The sequence below is a fragment of the Morchella sextelata genome, assembly GCF_020137385.1.
Source record: "Morchella sextelata strain SCLS chromosome Unknown scls_24, whole genome shotgun sequence".
Classification (NCBI taxonomy): domain Eukaryota; kingdom Fungi; phylum Ascomycota; class Pezizomycetes; order Pezizales; family Morchellaceae; genus Morchella; species Morchella sextelata.
The window spans coordinates 732,056-749,646 of NW_025408639.1; the positions used below are offsets into that span (position 1 = coordinate 732,056).

General features: G+C 50.8%; 5 protein-coding genes across 5 annotated transcripts; 4 read left to right on the plus strand and 1 right to left on the minus strand.

Annotated features, from left to right (window-relative positions):
- Window positions 1-241: 241 nt before the first annotated feature.
- Window positions 242-2,639, plus strand: H6S33_007744 (uncharacterized protein; the record flags this gene model as incomplete). The annotated part of the gene is made up of 4 exons (XM_044839090.1): window positions 242-244; window positions 303-587; window positions 670-940; window positions 991-2,639. The coding sequence occupies 4 exons, from the start codon at window positions 242-244 to the stop codon at window positions 2,637-2,639; spliced, it is 2,208 nt and encodes a 735-aa protein (XP_044688617.1).
- A 621-nt stretch (window positions 2,640-3,260) lies between these two features.
- H6S33_007745 (uncharacterized protein) lies at window positions 3,261-5,684 on the plus strand (the record flags this gene model as incomplete). Its single annotated transcript, XM_044839091.1, has 6 exons — window positions 3,261-3,833; window positions 3,886-4,554; window positions 4,610-4,783; window positions 4,933-5,158; window positions 5,264-5,358; window positions 5,424-5,684. The coding sequence occupies 6 exons, from the start codon at window positions 3,261-3,263 to the stop codon at window positions 5,682-5,684; spliced, it is 1,998 nt and encodes a 665-aa protein (XP_044688618.1).
- Window positions 5,685-6,178: 494 nt separating this feature from the next.
- On the minus strand, window positions 6,179-6,358 carry H6S33_007746 (uncharacterized protein; the record flags this gene model as incomplete). Its single annotated transcript, XM_044839092.1, has 1 exon — window positions 6,179-6,358. The coding sequence occupies one exon, from the start codon at window positions 6,356-6,358 to the stop codon at window positions 6,179-6,181; it is 180 nt and encodes a 59-aa protein (XP_044688619.1).
- Window positions 6,359-7,503: 1,145 nt separating this feature from the next.
- On the plus strand, window positions 7,504-9,255 carry H6S33_007747 (uncharacterized protein; the record flags this gene model as incomplete). Its single annotated transcript, XM_044839094.1, has 1 exon — window positions 7,504-9,255. The coding sequence occupies one exon, from the start codon at window positions 7,504-7,506 to the stop codon at window positions 9,253-9,255; it is 1,752 nt and encodes a 583-aa protein (XP_044688620.1).
- A 74-nt stretch (window positions 9,256-9,329) lies between these two features.
- Window positions 9,330-12,887, plus strand: H6S33_007748 (uncharacterized protein; the record flags this gene model as incomplete). The annotated part of the gene is made up of 1 exon (XM_044839095.1): window positions 9,330-12,887. One exon carries the CDS (start codon window positions 9,330-9,332, stop codon window positions 12,885-12,887), a length of 3,558 nt encoding a protein of 1,185 aa, XP_044688621.1.
- Window positions 12,888-17,591: the final 4,704 nt, after the last annotated feature.

Below are 17,591 nucleotides of genomic sequence, written 5' to 3' on the forward strand. Positions count from 1 at the left end.
CCTGGAATAGCTGATTGTATTCGGTATAAGAGCACCCTTCTCCTCCTTCCAGATCGTGAGAGCTTCCTAACCATCTTCCAGCGCTACCTATCACTTCAAGCCCCTCCCTGCTATCTAAGCTTTCAAGATACCTCTTGAAAGCGCATTCAGCTCACGTTTCAAGTTTAGGCTTCAACTTGAAGTTTCAAGTTTCGTTTCAAGTTCAAGCTTTCAAGCTGCACACCTAGCGATCATATATAAGATGGTATATCCTCCTTAATCCTATTGCTTTCAGAACCATACTCATCACATATTCACTATAGCCTTCATCCTCCCCTCAGGGCACTCCAGAGCGCTCACAGAAGAAGCGAGATCGCGATCCAGACACCGACGAATCAGATAGCAAAAAACGACGAAGGAAGGAAAGGAAGGAGAAGAAGAAGGAGAAGAAGAAGGAGAAGAAGGAGAAGAAGAAGGAGCAGAAGAAGGACGAGAAGTCCTCCCCTTCCTCGTCTCGCAAAGAGCAGAAAAGCCTCCAGCCTATCCCAGAAGAGATAGAAGAGACACCCCCGCCGCAGTCGTCGTCTTCCCGGAAGCATCCCCGAGTGGTTTAAAGTTTCCGACAGCACTCGTCACCGACCCCTCAGCACTCGTCACCGCCCACTCGGCACTCGAGACTCTTCCCAAAAGAGTGGGAATCAGTGCAATCTGAAGCCGAGTCCGACAGCGAAGGTTCCGCAGCAGGCACAACAGCAGGCCCAGCAGGCCCAGCAACACACTCCGCAAAGTGCTCAGCAGCACGCACAGCAGCAGGCCCAGCAGGCCCAGCAACACACTCCGCAAAGCGACCAGCAGCAGGGACAGCAGCAGGCCCAGCAGCAGGCCCAAAACCCCAAAGAGGACGAGCACTTCAACGAGTCTCCAGCACTTCCCCAGAATTGGGCAGCTGGCCGCCACAACCGTCGGCCCCTGTCCGTAGAACCGTACTCCCAGTTTGTGCCCCTGCTCCAGAAGCAGTCGCCAGTGCTTCACAGAGCTCTCAATCCCGACGTCGCCATCGGCTACCAATACCTAGTTCCCCTCCACCGGCAGAGCAGAGGCAAAGCCGCAGAGATCGTGCCCCAGAAACTCCCCCTCGTGCCCCAGAAACTCCCCCGCGTGCTCAGGTAGCATACGCCAGTGCTCCAGAAGCATCATCCCCAATCTCTCAAGCCCGATACACCGGCAGAATGACTGAGGCAAACAAAGCAAAGATGGCTTTAGGTTTGATCAACCTCCCTAAATTGTACACTAACATCCGCAACAGCCTCAAAGCGGAGATGCAGAACACCGGTTGGGTCAACAAAACCGTTTCCGGAGCAGTAGCGTTCAATGCTTTATGCCTCCATGTGTTGAACATACGCCCTCTCAGTGGTTTCCTGCCTATGTGGAACGGAGGCGATTCCACAACCCGCAGAGCACTCGCGGACGCTTTGAAGTGGCTCATCGCTGATGTTGGGCAGAAGGAAAAGCTATCGAGGGGGCAGGGAAATCGCGAGTATAAAGAAGTTGCTGACGATAGCGATGATGATGAGGACGGTGGTCTGCCCGCCCAATGCTCTAAGAAGCGTAAGCGGGACCCAGTGTCCGCAGATCTCGATAGACCTTCCATAATGGTTACGGTGGTAGACCCGGATGCTCTAGGAGCATTCTCCAGGGTTGCCCCGCCCCCTATCTATGACTGGAACCATCGAAGAAATCAGAATTCGTTCATTGGAGTTCTGACCAAGATAACGTTTCCAGAGCTCTGCAATTTGATCCTGAAGCACACCCCACCCGGCAGAGCAATCAGGAGTATCTGGGGAGCACTCAATAATGTTCCACCGGCATCCAATCCTGCTGTTCGGCCGATGGAGGTGCAGATCACTGATTCGGAAGAGGTCGAGGGTTGGTTGAAGAGTAGCGTTGGCAGACCTCGGAGGATACTGGCGGTACTCCACAGAGCAGGCGCGGGTGCTAATTTGGGTGGTGCTGAAACACCGCCGCTGACACGAGCATTCCCTCATATCGAGGAAGACGATTACACCACGATCGATATTCCAGCAGAGGACTCTGATTACGAGGAGGGAAATCACCGCATAAATGCTAAAGGACTGAGGGTATATTTGCCCAGAACTGATGCCAGTAATCAAAGGCTAATCCAGACTCTTGTTAGACGTCGCGATAGACAGCAGGATGCTATCGACGACTTAGACCCCAAATACCTGAGGAAGTATCCTCTGGGTGTAGGGGTTGCTGACGCAAACTTTGCACAGGGAGTAATCTGGACGCCTGCCGGGATAGCAGCCAAGAGAGCTGCTGACGCACTCGCGGCTGCTGCTGGAGGCGGTGGTGGTGGTGGTGGTGGTGGTGGCAATCCTCCTCCGGGCGGTGGTGGTGGTGGTGGTGGTGGTGGTGGTAATCCTCCTCCGGGCGGCGGTGGTGGTGGTGGTGGTGGTGGTAATCCTCCTCCGGGCGGACCTCCTCCTCCTCCTCCTCCTCCGGGCGGACCTCCGGGCGGTGGTGGTGGTGGTGGTGGTGGTGGACCTTCTGGAGGCGGTGGTGGTGGTGGTGGTGGAGGTGGTGGGCCAGCTGGAGGCGGTGGAGGCGGTGGTGGTGGTGATGGTGGTGGGCATCATTAGTCTCCTTTGGTATAGTCTCTCACCACTCTTCCTGCGGATTTCTCACTACTAACCTTTGAAAAGCTGTACAGATTGCTCTCTGAGCACTCGCGACTGCTACTGAGATGGAGGAGGTGCGGTACGATTTTATGTTTTGGATTTCCTTTGTCTTGCGAGCATATATGAATTGATGGGTTTTTGAATAGCAGTATGGAGTGCTCTCTGAGCACTCGCGAGTGCTACTGAGATGGAGGTGCTGTACGATTTGATGTTTTGGATTTCCTTTGTCTTGCGAGCATATATCAATGGATGTGTTTTGTCGTATTAGATGAGATTAGATGAGATTAGATGAGATTAGATTAGATTAGATTATTCCATGTCGTAATTGCATTGCTTTTATTTCAGAGTCGAGTCAAACTCCTAGATTGCTCTCAGAGCACTCGGTATTGCTTCAGAAAGTGCAAAGTGCAGTAAAACGAGTGATTACAAATGATGCGGTTGAGCGGATCCCTGCCGTAGGAGGATTAGCCGTGCAAATTCTTCTTGATTAGCGGCGCGAATTTTCTCGCCAAGAATTGATTTCTAATCAAAGATACCACGAGTGCTCCTAGACCACTGAGGATATTCCTGCTAGCCATCAGAATGGCTCCCACCAAGCGCTCCTCCGGTTCAGCACCTCTTGCCCCAAAGCGCCCTCGACTCCCAAGACGACCCGAAGAACATGAAGATTTACTGACTGACGAGTCTGAGATACCTTGCCGACCATTGACTCCACTGCCAGCCCGCACTCGGAGTAGTCAGTCGACAACCGCCCCAATAGCGCATAAAGGGCTTCTGTGTTCTACCGACACATCCACTGGAAGAAGCAGCCCTAGAAGGGTAGAATTCCATCTCCCCGATGGCAATACTGACAGCATTGAAGTGCAGGAGCATCAGGAGGATGTGCCAGAGGTGGAGGAAACCGCCGATACCAGCCACTCGGAGTATGATGACTCCCCAGAGAACGCCCAGGAGAGCTCTGAGGAGAACCTGGACGACCCGGAGGAGTCGGAAGAACCTCAAGCCTCCACTCAGCAGAGATCCCAGAGTACGGGGAAGAGGCCTCGTACAGTGCAGCCGACTACTGCCAGAGCACTGGGCAATGCTCGGAGGAGACCAACCGGAGCGGTAGCGGAGGTTATTGCTTCCTCCGACGTGTCGGTGGATGTGGTACAGGTTCGACTCCATCCCACCCATTAATGTTAAGGACAAAACGCTAACGATTTAGAGGGGAGCACGTCCGGGTGCAAAGGTAGTACGGAGAGCAGCTCCCACTTCGGCACCCAGCCAGAATGCATCCCAGAGAGCACCGCCAATACCCACACAGCCCAGGCCTTCTGAACCTGTTTATTATCATGATTACAGCTCTTCGATGCGCCATATCGATCTTTCCTCATTGCGCTCTCGATACGGGGAGTCCTCACCTACTTACCGCCCCTATCGTTCCTCCCCGCCTTTTGAGGGCGTTGGCGAGAGCTCTATGAGCAGTCCCCGGATTCCCTCAAGCCCTCAGGTATATTTACCAGAAGCGCAACCAAGAGTCTACGATATTGCACAGCTTTCGTCGTCCATTAGGGAAGGAAATGCTCCTATAGCAGAAAGCGAGGTTAGTAGTATTCCCGATAGCACTGACGACCGCTTTGAGAGCACTGTTAACATTCATGCGAGCAACCTATCTCAGAGATCCTTGTTACCTAGCTCGAGGAGTGCAAACGTTCTCTCAATGCAGGCTCAGAGGATTGAGAAGGAGTGCAGCACGCTAATCGGGGACCACACTCTTCTACATGAGCCTTTTCCACCTGCAGCGAGGCTTTCGGTACTGGTAGTGAACATGTGGGCAGCTGCCAGTCGCAGGGTGGGATGTGCGGTAGATCTGGACGAGGTCGTTATCAAACAGGTGAATGCCCTTGAAACGTTGACGAGTGCTCTGGAAGCGTAATTGACAACGATAGGTCAGAAGTCTACACTCCCGAGTCCGTTCGCACTTGATGCACGAGGTTAAAGGGCGCCTGGCGGATTCGACCATCTATGGGCTTGGAAAGCTCTCGAGTCCTGAGGCGAGGGCTGCTCAAGTAGAGTATCTTTTAAAGAATGATCGCTTCTTGAGCGCTGCGCAGCATTACGAGGTATGATCAATCCCTAGAGAGCACCCGGGGGTGCTAAGAGAGCACTCGGGTGTCAATGACCAGAGAGCACTCGGGTGTCAATGCTCGGAGAGCACCCGGACACCCGGAATGCTTGGAGAGCACTCGCGAACGCTGCTAACAGATACTAGACCTACCGTCTACGGTTTCTTGCGCCAGAGATTATCGACATATTGTACTATAAATACTTTGATGGGGTCAGGATGCGAGGGGTAAAAGACCCCGAGTTCCTAGAGCGGATTACCCCTACATATATTTGCCTGATATCCACTGCAATTTGGCATGGCATTCGGGCATGGTCAACGGGAACATATGTGAAGCCTGACCATTTCCAGTCACAGAATGAGAGTGTTGTCAGTAAGCATCCCTGATCCCCTTACAGCTATAGCGAGTGCTTTGAGAGCAGTAACAGATGCTCCCAGAGCTATAGTGGATTCGCGCGCTGACATTGCACACGAGTAGAAACGTTCAACAGGATGAGCAACACATGGAAGGGGAGGAGTAGGCAGAATCGGGAGGCAACGTTGGAGGTGATCAAGGATAACCTCCGGGAGAAGGTATGCTATAGATGGGTGCTACAATGGCGGAGCGCTCTTCTGCATACGGAGGCTAACCTTGATAGATACGAGAGAAGAAGGGTATCACTATTGAGGTGATACCGGAAGATGGATTTAGCGAGGACGACGAAGCGTTAGCGGCGGATCTTGCGGCATTCCGGAATGCTCGGAGAGCACCCCCGAGTGCTCCAGGGGATATCTCCGACAACGGTGGCGGCCAGGAAGAGGTGGTTCAGGCTCAACTTCAGGGCATTGAAGCGGAAGAGGAAGGCGAGGAGGATGAAGATGAGGATCGCGAGGGAGGGGAGGAGGAAAAGGATTTGTAGGGCACCGGCGAGTGCTTTGGAGCGCAATGGCGAGTGCTTTGGAGAGCAGCGGCGAGTGCTTTGGAGAGATACCTATATACCTGTATTATATTCGATTGGCGATTTCAAGACGCTTGTAGTGTTAGTATTTAGTAATAGAATCACGGTTTTGGATGCTCTGCAAAGCAGTGCCTACTAAAGCAAAGAGTAGTATGCCTGGTAAAAACATGGCGCTGAAAGGTAAAATGCGGTGCGTCGGGCGCGGCTGGAGCAGTCGGGAGTGCTCCAGAAGCATTAGTGATATGCCCAGGAGTCGTCAGAGAGGTTCAGGAGCGGACAAAACGCTTCCTGAGGCGTCGCGAGAGCTCCAGGAGCGTCCAGGAGATAGGTAGTAGTCTCAGGCGAGAGAACATTCCGTCGAGAGAGCGTCAGGCGAGAGAGCATTGCGTCGGGGTAAGCGTATCACTGTCGGGGCGCGTTGGGAGGGCTAGTGCGCGCCAGGGCACGCGAGTAGCCTAGTGGGCTCCAGGGCGGAATGCTAAGCGCCAGGGAGCGCCAGGAACCCTCTGCTGCTTCTCTGGAGAGGCAGTTTGTCTACCGAGCGCCCTGGGCGCCTCGAGCGTCCAGAGCGTCTGGCGGAGGTTGCGGGTTTGCTGATGCGGGCCGGTCGCCGAGTGCGCTGGTGTTACGGGCATGCCAAGTATTTATGAGAGAAAGGCTAGTAGATACCCCAATACCCTCTGCACGCTAACGTCAACTCTGGACGACACCCGCGGGGTGTGGTGCTGTTACGGGCATGCCAAGCATTTACGAAAAGGCTAGTAGATACCCCAATACCCTCTGTACGCTAACGTCAACTCTGGACCACACCCGCGGGGTGTGGTGCGACCAATATACGACCAAAACACCGAGTTATAAAAAACACGTTTTCGACCCCAATAATAACCCCCGGAGCGTCAAACCGCCGGAGGGGAGTGCTTTGGTACTGGTGGATATATGAGGGACAGCTGGAAGCAATGGGATCGAAGATCGGATCACTCGGAGCGAATCGGCGCAAGCTACCAGCCGACCGAGTACCTATCGGCGGTACCTATGGGCATGAGAGAACTCTGCTATGTGGGAAAGCGATGTGGGAAGAGGCCTGAGTAGGTAGCTTTGTCGTCCGAGACCTACGACTAGCCCAAGCTGACGATTATCCACCAGACGGCCGATGGAGAGGAAACATCGACAGGGAAACGTGCATTAGAGTGGGTAAATAGGTTGAGGGGTTTTAGCGGGTTTAGGAGTTTGGGTTATGGACTTAGGAGTTAAAAGTTCTTGGTTGTTTTTCAGGGTCTCGGGCAGGCCCCGAGTGTATTCTGTATTATTAGTAGACTGGGTCCTCGAGACATAAGCGAGGGATATAAATACCGTGTCATTCACTGACTAGCCAAACCATTATCGGCGAAATCAGAGTCTTAACAATATAAATCGTTGATACGCGAGTTACAACTTTATTTGACTATACTTTTGGAAATACTTTATTCTATCGTGACTTCGAACTCTACCTGAACTATTACGTTGAAGACGGTCGAATACCATCCGCTAACTCTAGTGAATCTTTGTTGATAACGTAGCTCGCGGGGCCCGTATCGGATCAAGGAGAATCATACTCGACGTTGACTGAAGAGACCTCGGAGACTTCTACCTTTGTAGCTGTTAGCCGAACTCTGAGCTCTGCGTAGTGTACTCTTGTGGTCTGGTACGCATCCCTCACAGTATATTGTTACTCACAAGTTCACTTGGAGTAACGAAGTCACCTCAAAGAAAAAAAAAACTATCATCATTATCCCCTATTACAATGACTACCCGAAGGGATAATTATTTCATAGATAACTCGGCCGTAACTGAGGAGGCCGGGGAAGATTCTATGGTAATATCGAGGGCTGCTAGCCCAGATCCCCTACTTACGGGAGGACCCTCTACACAAACTAGGCAATCGAGCAAACGCTCTGCTCAAGCCCAGTTTACGAGGAATATGCAGGAGTTTTTGGATACCCATGAGGCACAAATGAGGTATCTTGGTACAGCTGGACAGGCCATGTGGCAGCAGCTACAAAACCTCCAGGAACAAGTGAAAGGGGGCGGGCAAGTCCTGGACAAGAAAGTACGGCAAGAAGCCATCGCCCACAAGCAACATCTCGAATCGCTCTTTGAGCTCGTCGAAAATGTTCGGCAAGTACAGGAAGCCGCACGAGCCGCCGACCACGAGGTTCTGGATCGCAACCATCGGATTACCCAGAACCAACTACTGGAGGCGGAACGACAGCTGAGAGTTGCAAGAGAAGAGCGAGAGCAGGAGAAGAGGGAACAGCGGGAACTGTTGGCGCAATTTAAGCAGTCCGATGACATAAGAAACCCACCGAGAGGTAATATTGGGGGAGACCCAGAACCTTCCGACGACGATGACGATGATAATAGCGAATGGTCGCATGGTCGGAAGAATTGGAGAATGAATCGAGGCGGGAACCGGAATTCGGCGCCGTCTGAAGACGAGGATATGGTAGATTCACTCGCCAAAATACCATTCGAGTTCGATAATGCCAGGAAGCATAACCTGCGGCATTGGCTCATGGAATGCGAGATCTACTTCGAGCAGAAGCCCAAGAAGTTCCGAACGGACAGGAACAAGGTACTCTTCGCTGGGACGTATACGTGTGGGTTGGCAAAGGAATGGTTTATGGAATATATCGAGACCAAGATGCTAGGACCGGCAGCCGCGGACTACGCTACTTGGACTCGTTTCCGTCAGGAGATCAGGAAACGCTTCTTAAGCACTCAGGAGGCTATGGAAAACGCGATGAAGATGCAGCAGTTTAAGTACTCTGCTAACATCGGAGACTACCTGACGAGAATGGAGATCATGAACCAGCATGCTCAGATGAAAGGAGCATCCTATCGCGCCGCCCTGCTCCAAGGGCTACCAAACGAAATCCGGGAGCGCCACTCACGCTTCGATCCAACCGATGACGACTCCGAGTACATCCAACAGTTGGAACGAGCCGGCAAGGCTCACGAGGCTTATCAAGAGCAGATGAAGATGTTGGGGAAAGCGGAGTCGAGAGGAAGAGAGTCGAACAATGGTGGAAACTCGCGGCAGAAGGAGAAGGGGTTTAAGATCAAGGGGAGGGCTCAGACTGAGGAGAAAGAAAAGGGGCAAGATAAGAAGAGCACCAGCAAGAACAAGTCGGGGAATAAGCCAATATACCACGACTACGACGAAGCCACCAAAGGAGTTCCACAGCCGGTCCGAGAACAGCGAAAGACCGATGGCGTTTGCGTGCGATGTGGCCGAAAGGGTCATCTTTGGAAATGGTGTCGTTCAGATGTTAATAGCAGTGCATCTATCTCCTCTTTCTCCCGAAAGCGTACCCGCGATGACGATGGTGACCACGATATGGAACCACCGGAACCCCAACCTCAGAAAAAGCGTATGAGGCATCGTGCTAGAAAGCCGGCTGCTACGGCTGCTGCGGAGTACACCACTGGGCAAGCGTTTGTACGAGAACGCGGATCGGAATCGGAAATGGATTTCGATATGGATTTTCAATAGGGGACTCTGATGAGTCAGGTCAGGAGTATCCCCAGATTGCTATGTTATCACTGACGGAAAACAACAAAAAAAATATGAAAAGAAAAAGGCAGGAAGGGAGAGCGTCCCAACCGGAGAAAAAACAGAAAATTTTGGAGGAACCTATTCACGGTCCTCGACCTATCGTTAATCAGTTTCTTTGTTTTGCGGAAAAATGTTTACCTTGTAAGGTGTTGTTGGATACTGGTGCAACTGGTCCTGTTTTGTCTGCTGTTTTTGTTGATAGTTTTGAGGTCCCGAAGGTGAAACGAGACGTCCCGGCCCGGGTATTTGGATTTACGGGAGAAGTTATGAAGGGCACGGGACATGCCTTTACACAACCATTAATTATAATGTCAAGGGGGCATCAAACACAGTTGTCATTCGAAATCGCCCCTCTCCCACTTGGTATCGATGCGATACTACCGAACTGGTGGTTGAAAGAACACAAACCGGTTATAGGGGCAAATGGGGAAGTTTCCTACGATGGTGAGAACTGCAAGAGTCGATGCTTCACTGACAAGGAACCTCAAATAGAAATGGACGAGAGTGTACTGGACGATCCGGAGGCCCAATTCATCGGTAGCATTTGCCTTTTGGAAGATGAATCGGTCAACCTCCGCGAAACTCTTCCCTCTTGGCTCCATGGGTTCCTTAAAGTCTTCCTACCATCGGAAGCAGACAAATTACCACCGCATCGATCTTACGACCATGCGATAGATCTCGAACCAGGGAAGCAGCCACCATGGGGACCCGTTTACTCCCTATCCGAAGTCGAGCTGAAGGTGCTTCGGGAGTACCTGGATAAAATGTTGAGATTGGGAAAGATTAGGCCGAGCATATCCCCGGCAGGAGCCCCAATCCTATTTGTGAAGAAGAAGGACGGTAGCCTCCGACTTTGCGTTGACTACCGTGGACTTAACCGTGTGTCCATCAAGAACAGGTATCCCTTACCGCTTATGGACGAACTGCGAGATCGAGTAGCAGGCGCGGTTATCTTCTCGAAGATTGACCTGAAGGAAGGTTACAACCTCATCAGGATCAAAGACGGCGACGAGTGGAAGACAGCCTTCCGTACGCGGTATGGGCATTTTGAGTACCTCGTCATGCCTTTTGGGCTGGCAAATGCGCCGGCGACCTTCCAGAACATGATGAATGATGCGCTGAGGGAATTCTTGGATCAAGGTGTAGTAGTATACCTTGATGATATCCTGATATATAGCAAATCTCGAGAGGAGCACAGAGACCTGGTCGGCAAAGTACTTAGTAGGTTACAAGAATACAACCTAGTCGCCAACCCGAAGAAATCGTTCTTCGAGCTCACCGAAATCGAGTTCCTTGGATACATCCTTGCCCCAGCAGGCGTCACCATGGCACTGGATAAGGTTATGTCTGTTACGAATTGGCAAGCCCCGCGCAGCGTTAAAGAAGTACAGATCTTCATGGGCTTTGCCAATTTCTACAGAAGGTTTATCCACAATTTCTCCGGGGTCTGTAAACCCATTACCGATTGTCTCAGGGGTGATGCTAAGAACTTTGTCTGGTCTATGACGGCCCAAGCAGCCTTCGAAAAACTCAAAACCCTATTTACGTCTGCGCCGATCTTGGTACATTTCTCTCCAGATCGCCAGACTATCGTGGAAACGGACGCAAGTGATTTTGCTATCGCCGCAATTCTATCCCAGGTTATTGACGGAAAGACTCACCCTGTTGCCTTTTATTCTCGAAAGCTTAACCCAGCGGAACTCAACTACGACGTCTGGGATAAGGAAATGCTAGGAATTGTGTCAGCCTTCAAGCAATGGCGTCACTACCTCGGAGGACCTAGCCGAACGGTCCTCGTCTATACGGATCACAAGAACTTGGAATATTTCTCAACAACCAAGGTTCTTAACCGACGACAGGCAAGGTGGGCTGAGTCTTTGGCGGAATTTGACTTTAAGATTATTTACCGCCCGGGAACCAAAAATGGGAAGGCAGATGCACTATCGCGACGGCCGGAGTACCGTCCTGAAGGGGGAGGTACGCTTGGGAAACAGCCGATAGACAGGTTCTTTAAGCCCGGACAGTTGGCGGAGGAAGAGTTTGTGGTATCAGCGGTGTCGCTTGCCTCCAAGGGGGTGATTGACTGGTCTAAGAACTTTCTGGATCATGTCAGGCAGGCGGCATCGGGAGACCCGATATGGGTAGGATTGAAAGAGAGAGTTGAGCAGGGAGAGAAGCTGGGGGAAATGAAGGATATTGCTGAGAAAGACGGGCTACTCTTCTATAAAAACCGACTCTACATTCCGGCAGACGACCGCATTAAAATCCGAATCGCACAGGCAGAACACGACTCGAAGGTGGCAGGACATTTTGGACAAGATAAAACTTTGGAACTCATCACGCGTAACTTCTATTGGCCAAAAATGAACGAGTGGATTGATGATTACGTTCGGTCATGTGACGAGTGCCAGCGCAACAAACCCAGCCGCCATAAGAAATACGGTGCGCTTCTACCACTGTCCACGCCACATTCTGTCTGGCAATCGATATCAATGGACTTCGTCGTGCAGTTACCGGAATCAAAGGGATATAACCAAATTTGGGTAGTAGTCGATAGGTTCTCGAAGATGTCGCACTTTATTCCCCTAGTAGCAGAAACGACCGCTCAGGATTTAGCGAAGATATTCCTCGGTCAAATCTGGCGACTCCATGGGCTGCCTCTTGATATAGTTTCCGACAGGGACGCCAAGTTTACTTCAAGCTTTTGGGCATCCCTTATGGAATTATTGGACGTGAGGATAAGAATGAGTACGGCTTTCCACCCTCAGACCGATGGGCAAACAGAGCGAGTCAACGAAACCCTCGAGCATTATCTACGAGCATTCTGCAACTACGAGCAAGATGATTGGGCAGAGCTACTCCCATTGGCGGAGTATGCTTACAATAACTCGGTTCCCACCGCCACGGGCCAATCTCCGTTCTATACCAATTACGGTTATAACCCAAGAACCAACTGGCCGACGGAAGCCGAAGTGGTCAACCCAACCAGTGACCTGTATGCCCACTTCATCCGAGGAGTCCACGATTCTGCTCTCGCTCGTTTGACAGACACCAGGGAAAAGATGGGAAAATACTATGATCGGAAAAGGGACGAACCGCCTAACTTCAAGGTGGGAGGTATGGTTATGCTCAACGCGACCAATATTAAGACACGTCGCTCTACCAAGAAACTCGATCATAAGAAACTCGGCCAGTTTAAAATCATCCGACTAGCCGGAAAACGAGCCTGCGAATTGGAACTGCCACCACAAGTTAAAATCTACAACGTCTTCCACATTGAACTCTTGGAACGTTACCGACAGAGCAGTATCCCAGGCCGTGAACAACGTCCCCCAACTCCCGAAGATGTCGATAAGGAAGGAGAGGTCCTGTACGAAGTGGAAAGTATTGTGGGAAGTCGGAAAAGTAGAAGAGGATTAGTGGAATACCTGGTGAAATGGCGGGGCTATTCGATGAGCGACTGTATGTACCAAGTCATGGACGCTATGAATGAGGAGGTACTTGACCTAGTCCGCGACTTTCATCGAAGGAACCCCAAGGCCGTGAAGGACCAACGCCTGAGACTATAGAGGTACCCTACGGGGCTAAGTCCTTCCCCTCCACAGACACCGCGGGTGATATGTGGAGCAGGTTTACTGGAACCATAGTCTGTCAGAAGATGTCCCGAGACGTGACACCCTGGAAGGGGGGTAAGCTGTTACGGGCATGCCAAGCATTTACGAAAAGGCTAGTAGATACCCCAATACCCTCTGTACGCTAACGTCAACTCTGGACCACACCCGCGGGGTGTGGTGCGACCAATATACGACCAAAACACCGAGTTATAAAAAACATGTTTTCGACCCCAATAATAACCCCCGGAGCGTCAAACCGCCGGAGGGGAGTGCTTTGGTACTGGTGGATATGTGAGGGACAGCTGGAAGCAATGGGATCGAAGATCGGATCACTCGGAGCGAATCGGCGCAAGCTACCAGCCGACCGAGTACCTATCGGCGGTACCTATGGGCATGAGAGAACTCTGCTATGTGGGAAAGCGATGTGGGAAGAGGCCTGAGTAGGTAGCCTTGTCGTCCGAGACCTACGAGTAGCCCATGCTGACGATTATCCACCAGACGGCCGATGGAGAGGAAACATCGACAGGGAAACGTGCATTAGAGTGGGTAAATAGGTTGAGGGGTTTTAGCGGGTTTAGGAGTTTGGGTTATGGACTTAGGAGTTAAAAGTTCTTGGTTGTTTTTCAGGGTCTCGGGCAGGCCCCGAGTGTATTCTGTATTATTAGTAGACTGGGTCCTCGAGACATAAGCGAGGGATATAAATACCGTGTCATTCACTGACTAGCCAAACCATTATCGGCGAAATCAGAGTCTTAACAATATAAATCGTTGATACGCGAGTTACAACTTTATTTGACTATACTTTTGGAAATACTTTATTCTATCGTGACTTCGAACTCTACCTGAACTATTACGTCGAAGACGGTCGAATACCATCCGCTAACTCTAGTGAATCTTTGTTGATAACGTAGCTCGCGGGGCCCGTATCGGATCAAGGAGAATCATACTCGACGTTGACTGAAGAGACCTTGGAGACTTCTACCTTTGTAGCTGTTAGCCGAACTCTGAGCTCTGCGTAGTGTACCCTTGTGGTCTGGTACGCATCCCTCACAGGTGCGACCAATATACGACCAAAACACGGAGTCATAAGAAACACGTTTTCGACCCCAATAATAACCCCCGGAGCGTCAAACCGCCGGAGGGGAGTGCTTTGGTACCGGTGGATATATGAGGGACAGCTGGAAGCAATCGGATCGAAGATCGGATCATTCGGAGGGAATCGGCGCAAGCCACCAGCCGACCGAGTACCTATCGGCGGTACCTATGGGCATGAGAGGACTCTGCTATGTGGGAAAGCGATGTGGGAAGAGGCCTGAGTAGGTAGCTTTGCCGTCCGAGACCTACGAGTAGCCGACGCTGACGATTATCCACCAGACGGCCGATGGAGAGGAAACATCGACAGGGAAACGTGCATTAGAGTGGGTAAATAGGTTGAGGGGTTTCAGCGGGTTTAGGAGTTTGGGTTACGGACTTAGGAGTTAAATGTTCTTGGTTGTTTTTCAGGGTCTCGGGTAGGCCCCGAGTGTATTCTGTATTATTAGTAGACTGGGTCCTCGAGACATACGCGAGGGATATAAATACGGTGTCATTCACTGACTAGCCAAACTATCATCGGCGAAATCAGAGTCTTAACAATATAAATCGTTGATACGCGAGTTACAACTTTTATTTAACTATACTTTTGGAAATACTTTACTCTATCGTGACTTCGAACTCTACCTGAACTATTACGTCGAAGACGGTCGAAGCATCCTACGCTAACTCTAGTGAATCTTTGTTGATAACGTAGCTCGCAGGGCCCGTATCGGATCAAGGAGATTCATACTCGACCTTGACTGAAGAGACCTTGGAGACTTCTACCTTTGTAGCTGTTAGCCGAACTCTGAGCTCTTCGTAGCATACTCTTGTGGTCTGGTACGCATCCCTCACAGCTGGACAGGAGTCGATTGCTTTATTAAGTTCTTCGGGGGTGACTATGTCGAAGGTGTTGCTAAGGTCAAAAGAGGGGGGTCTAATGTTTAGGGGGGGATGGTCGGGGGACGTCCGTTTCGAGGGGAAAAGTTGGGCTCTTAGAGCTTGACACTTCCCCGCAAACGTTTCTTCACCTTGTATGGTTGGTATGATTGTATCTCTTCTCCTTCCTACGTTTAGGATTCTCCAGACTTCACTACCTTTCGCCTCGTTCATCGTCTTTTCCCGCTGGTCCGCTTTTGCTTTCCGGATCATAACTGTCCATTCTCTGCAAACCTTCCGGTGTTCTTCCACGTGATTGGGTTTCCTTGTGTTTCTCGCTTTCCTTTCTGCTGCGTTTACCCTTGCCTTCATTTGTTTCATTTCCTCTGACCACCAGGAGTTGGCTCTTACCCCCTCCTTCGAGAGTGGTGTTACTATGCTGACTGTTGACCTGACCAGTTCTAGGAAGAAATCGACAGTTTGTTCCGTATGTTCCTTGGTTTCCCATGCCTCTGCAGGGATGGAAATGTTTGACATGTGGTTTTCCAATAGCTTCCAGTCTGTTTGTCGCCACATTCGTCTAGGTACAAAAGGTGGTTTTTCCAAGTGTAAGTGAACGGAGGTTCTCCCGTGATCTGAGCCTGCTCCATAGGGTTCGGTGCTCCATCGTAGGTTGTGGTCGAGTGTTGGTCCTTTTACAAATGTAAGGTCGATGATTGTGGGCCTTTTCCCTCTGTCTCTGGGGAAATGCGTGAAGACGCCTGGTTCGTTCAGGAGGGTCAGTTTCTGTCGGGTTATCCATCGTTTTAGCCGTACACCATTGACGCGGTCCGCTCGAATATTGTTTCTGTATTCATGTGAATTTACTGTGAGGGATGCGTACCAGATCACAAGAGTACACTACGCAGAGCTCAGAGTTCGGCTAACAGCTACAAAGGTAGAAGTCCCCAAGGTCTCTTCAGTCAACGTCGAGTATAATTCTCCTTGATCCGATACGGGCCCCGCGAGCTACGTTATCAACAAAGATTCACTAGAGTTAGCGTATGATGCTTCGACCGTCTTCGACGTAATAGTTCAGGTAGAGTTCGAAGTCACGATAGAATAAAGTATTTCCCAAAGTATAGTCAAATAAAGTTGTAACTCGCGTATCAACGATTTATATTGTTAAGACTCTGATTTCGCCGATAATGGTTTTGGCTAGTCAGTGAATGACACGGTATTTATATCCCTCGCTTATGTCTCGAGGACCCAGTCTACTAATAATACAGAATACACTCGGGGCCTGCCCGAGACCCTGAAAAACAACCAAGAACATTTAACTCCTAAGTCCGTAACCCAAACTCCTAAACCCGCTAGAACCCCTCAACCTATTTACCCACTCTAATGCACGTTTCCCTGTCGATGTTTCCTCTCCATCGGCCGTCTGGTGGATAATCGTCAGCGCCGGCTACTTGTAGGTCTCGGACGACAAGGCTACCTACTCAGGCCTCTTCCCACATCGCTTTCCCACATAGCAGAGTCCTCTCATGCCCATAGGTACCGCCGATAGGTACTCGGTCGGCTGGTAGCTTGCGCCGATTCGCTCCGAGTGATCCGATCTTCGATCCGATTGCTTCCAGCTGTCCCTCATATATCCACCGGTACCAAAGCACTCCCCTCCGGCGGTTTGACGCTCCGGGGGTTATTATTGGGGTCGAAAACGTGTTTTTTATGACTCCGTGTTTTGGTCGTATTTTGGTCGCACCACACCCCGCGGGTGCGGTCCAGAGTTGACGTTAACATGCAGAGAGTAATGGGGTATCTACTAGCCTTTTCTCGTAAATGCTTGGCATGCCCGTAACATTTACTCCGTACCACATTTGGTGGTGGCAATTGAAGTCTCCCATTACTAGGCAATTGTCAAGGGTTTGGATTGTACTTGCTACTTGGGCGAAGGGGCCGCTTCGGCCTGGGGAGTATATATTTAGAATTTGGGTTTTCTTATTCTGGATTTCTACCGTAATCGATACTATGAAATTATCGTGTGTGTAGTGGTGTTTTGGTTTGAGGTTGGCATGTTTGCGGACATATGTTGCACATTTTGTATTGGTGTTGCTGGCTGTAAAAATATAAAAGAGATTTGATTCTGGTGGGTATCCCTCTGCTGAGGTCCATGGTTCTTGTAATAATAAAAAATAAATACTAGCGTCTGTTTCCGCTTCTTCTACCGCCGCCTTGGTAATAAGTTCGCTCCGTGCACAATTGAGTTGGTGTGCGAGCGCGGTAGTTCGAGGCATAAGCATTATTTGTCATGTGTTGGTCGTCTTCGGGAACGAGTGTGGCTCCAACCGGGGCGGTAGCTGGTACTTGGACTATTGGAAGCAACTCTTGAACGGGTGCGGCCGGTGGGTCTTGAGCGGGTGGGGCATTTTCCTTCCCTTTGTTGAGGAATCGGCGTTTGACTCTTTCGGGGCATGCTGGATCGGAGGCCTTATGGATTCCTTTACAGTTCAGACATCTGATTGGGATGTGGATGCATCTATATCCTCCCTGGCATTGATTGCATGGGTGGAAGCTAGTGAGATGATCTCCGGCACAGTGACCGCATCTTCCATTGTTTTTGCATTTCTCCTGGCGGTGACCGTATTCGAGGCACTTCGCACACTGGGTGTCTGGGAAGGTCGGGAGGAAGGCCTCGATGTGGCAGCTTCGGTTGAAGAGAGATAG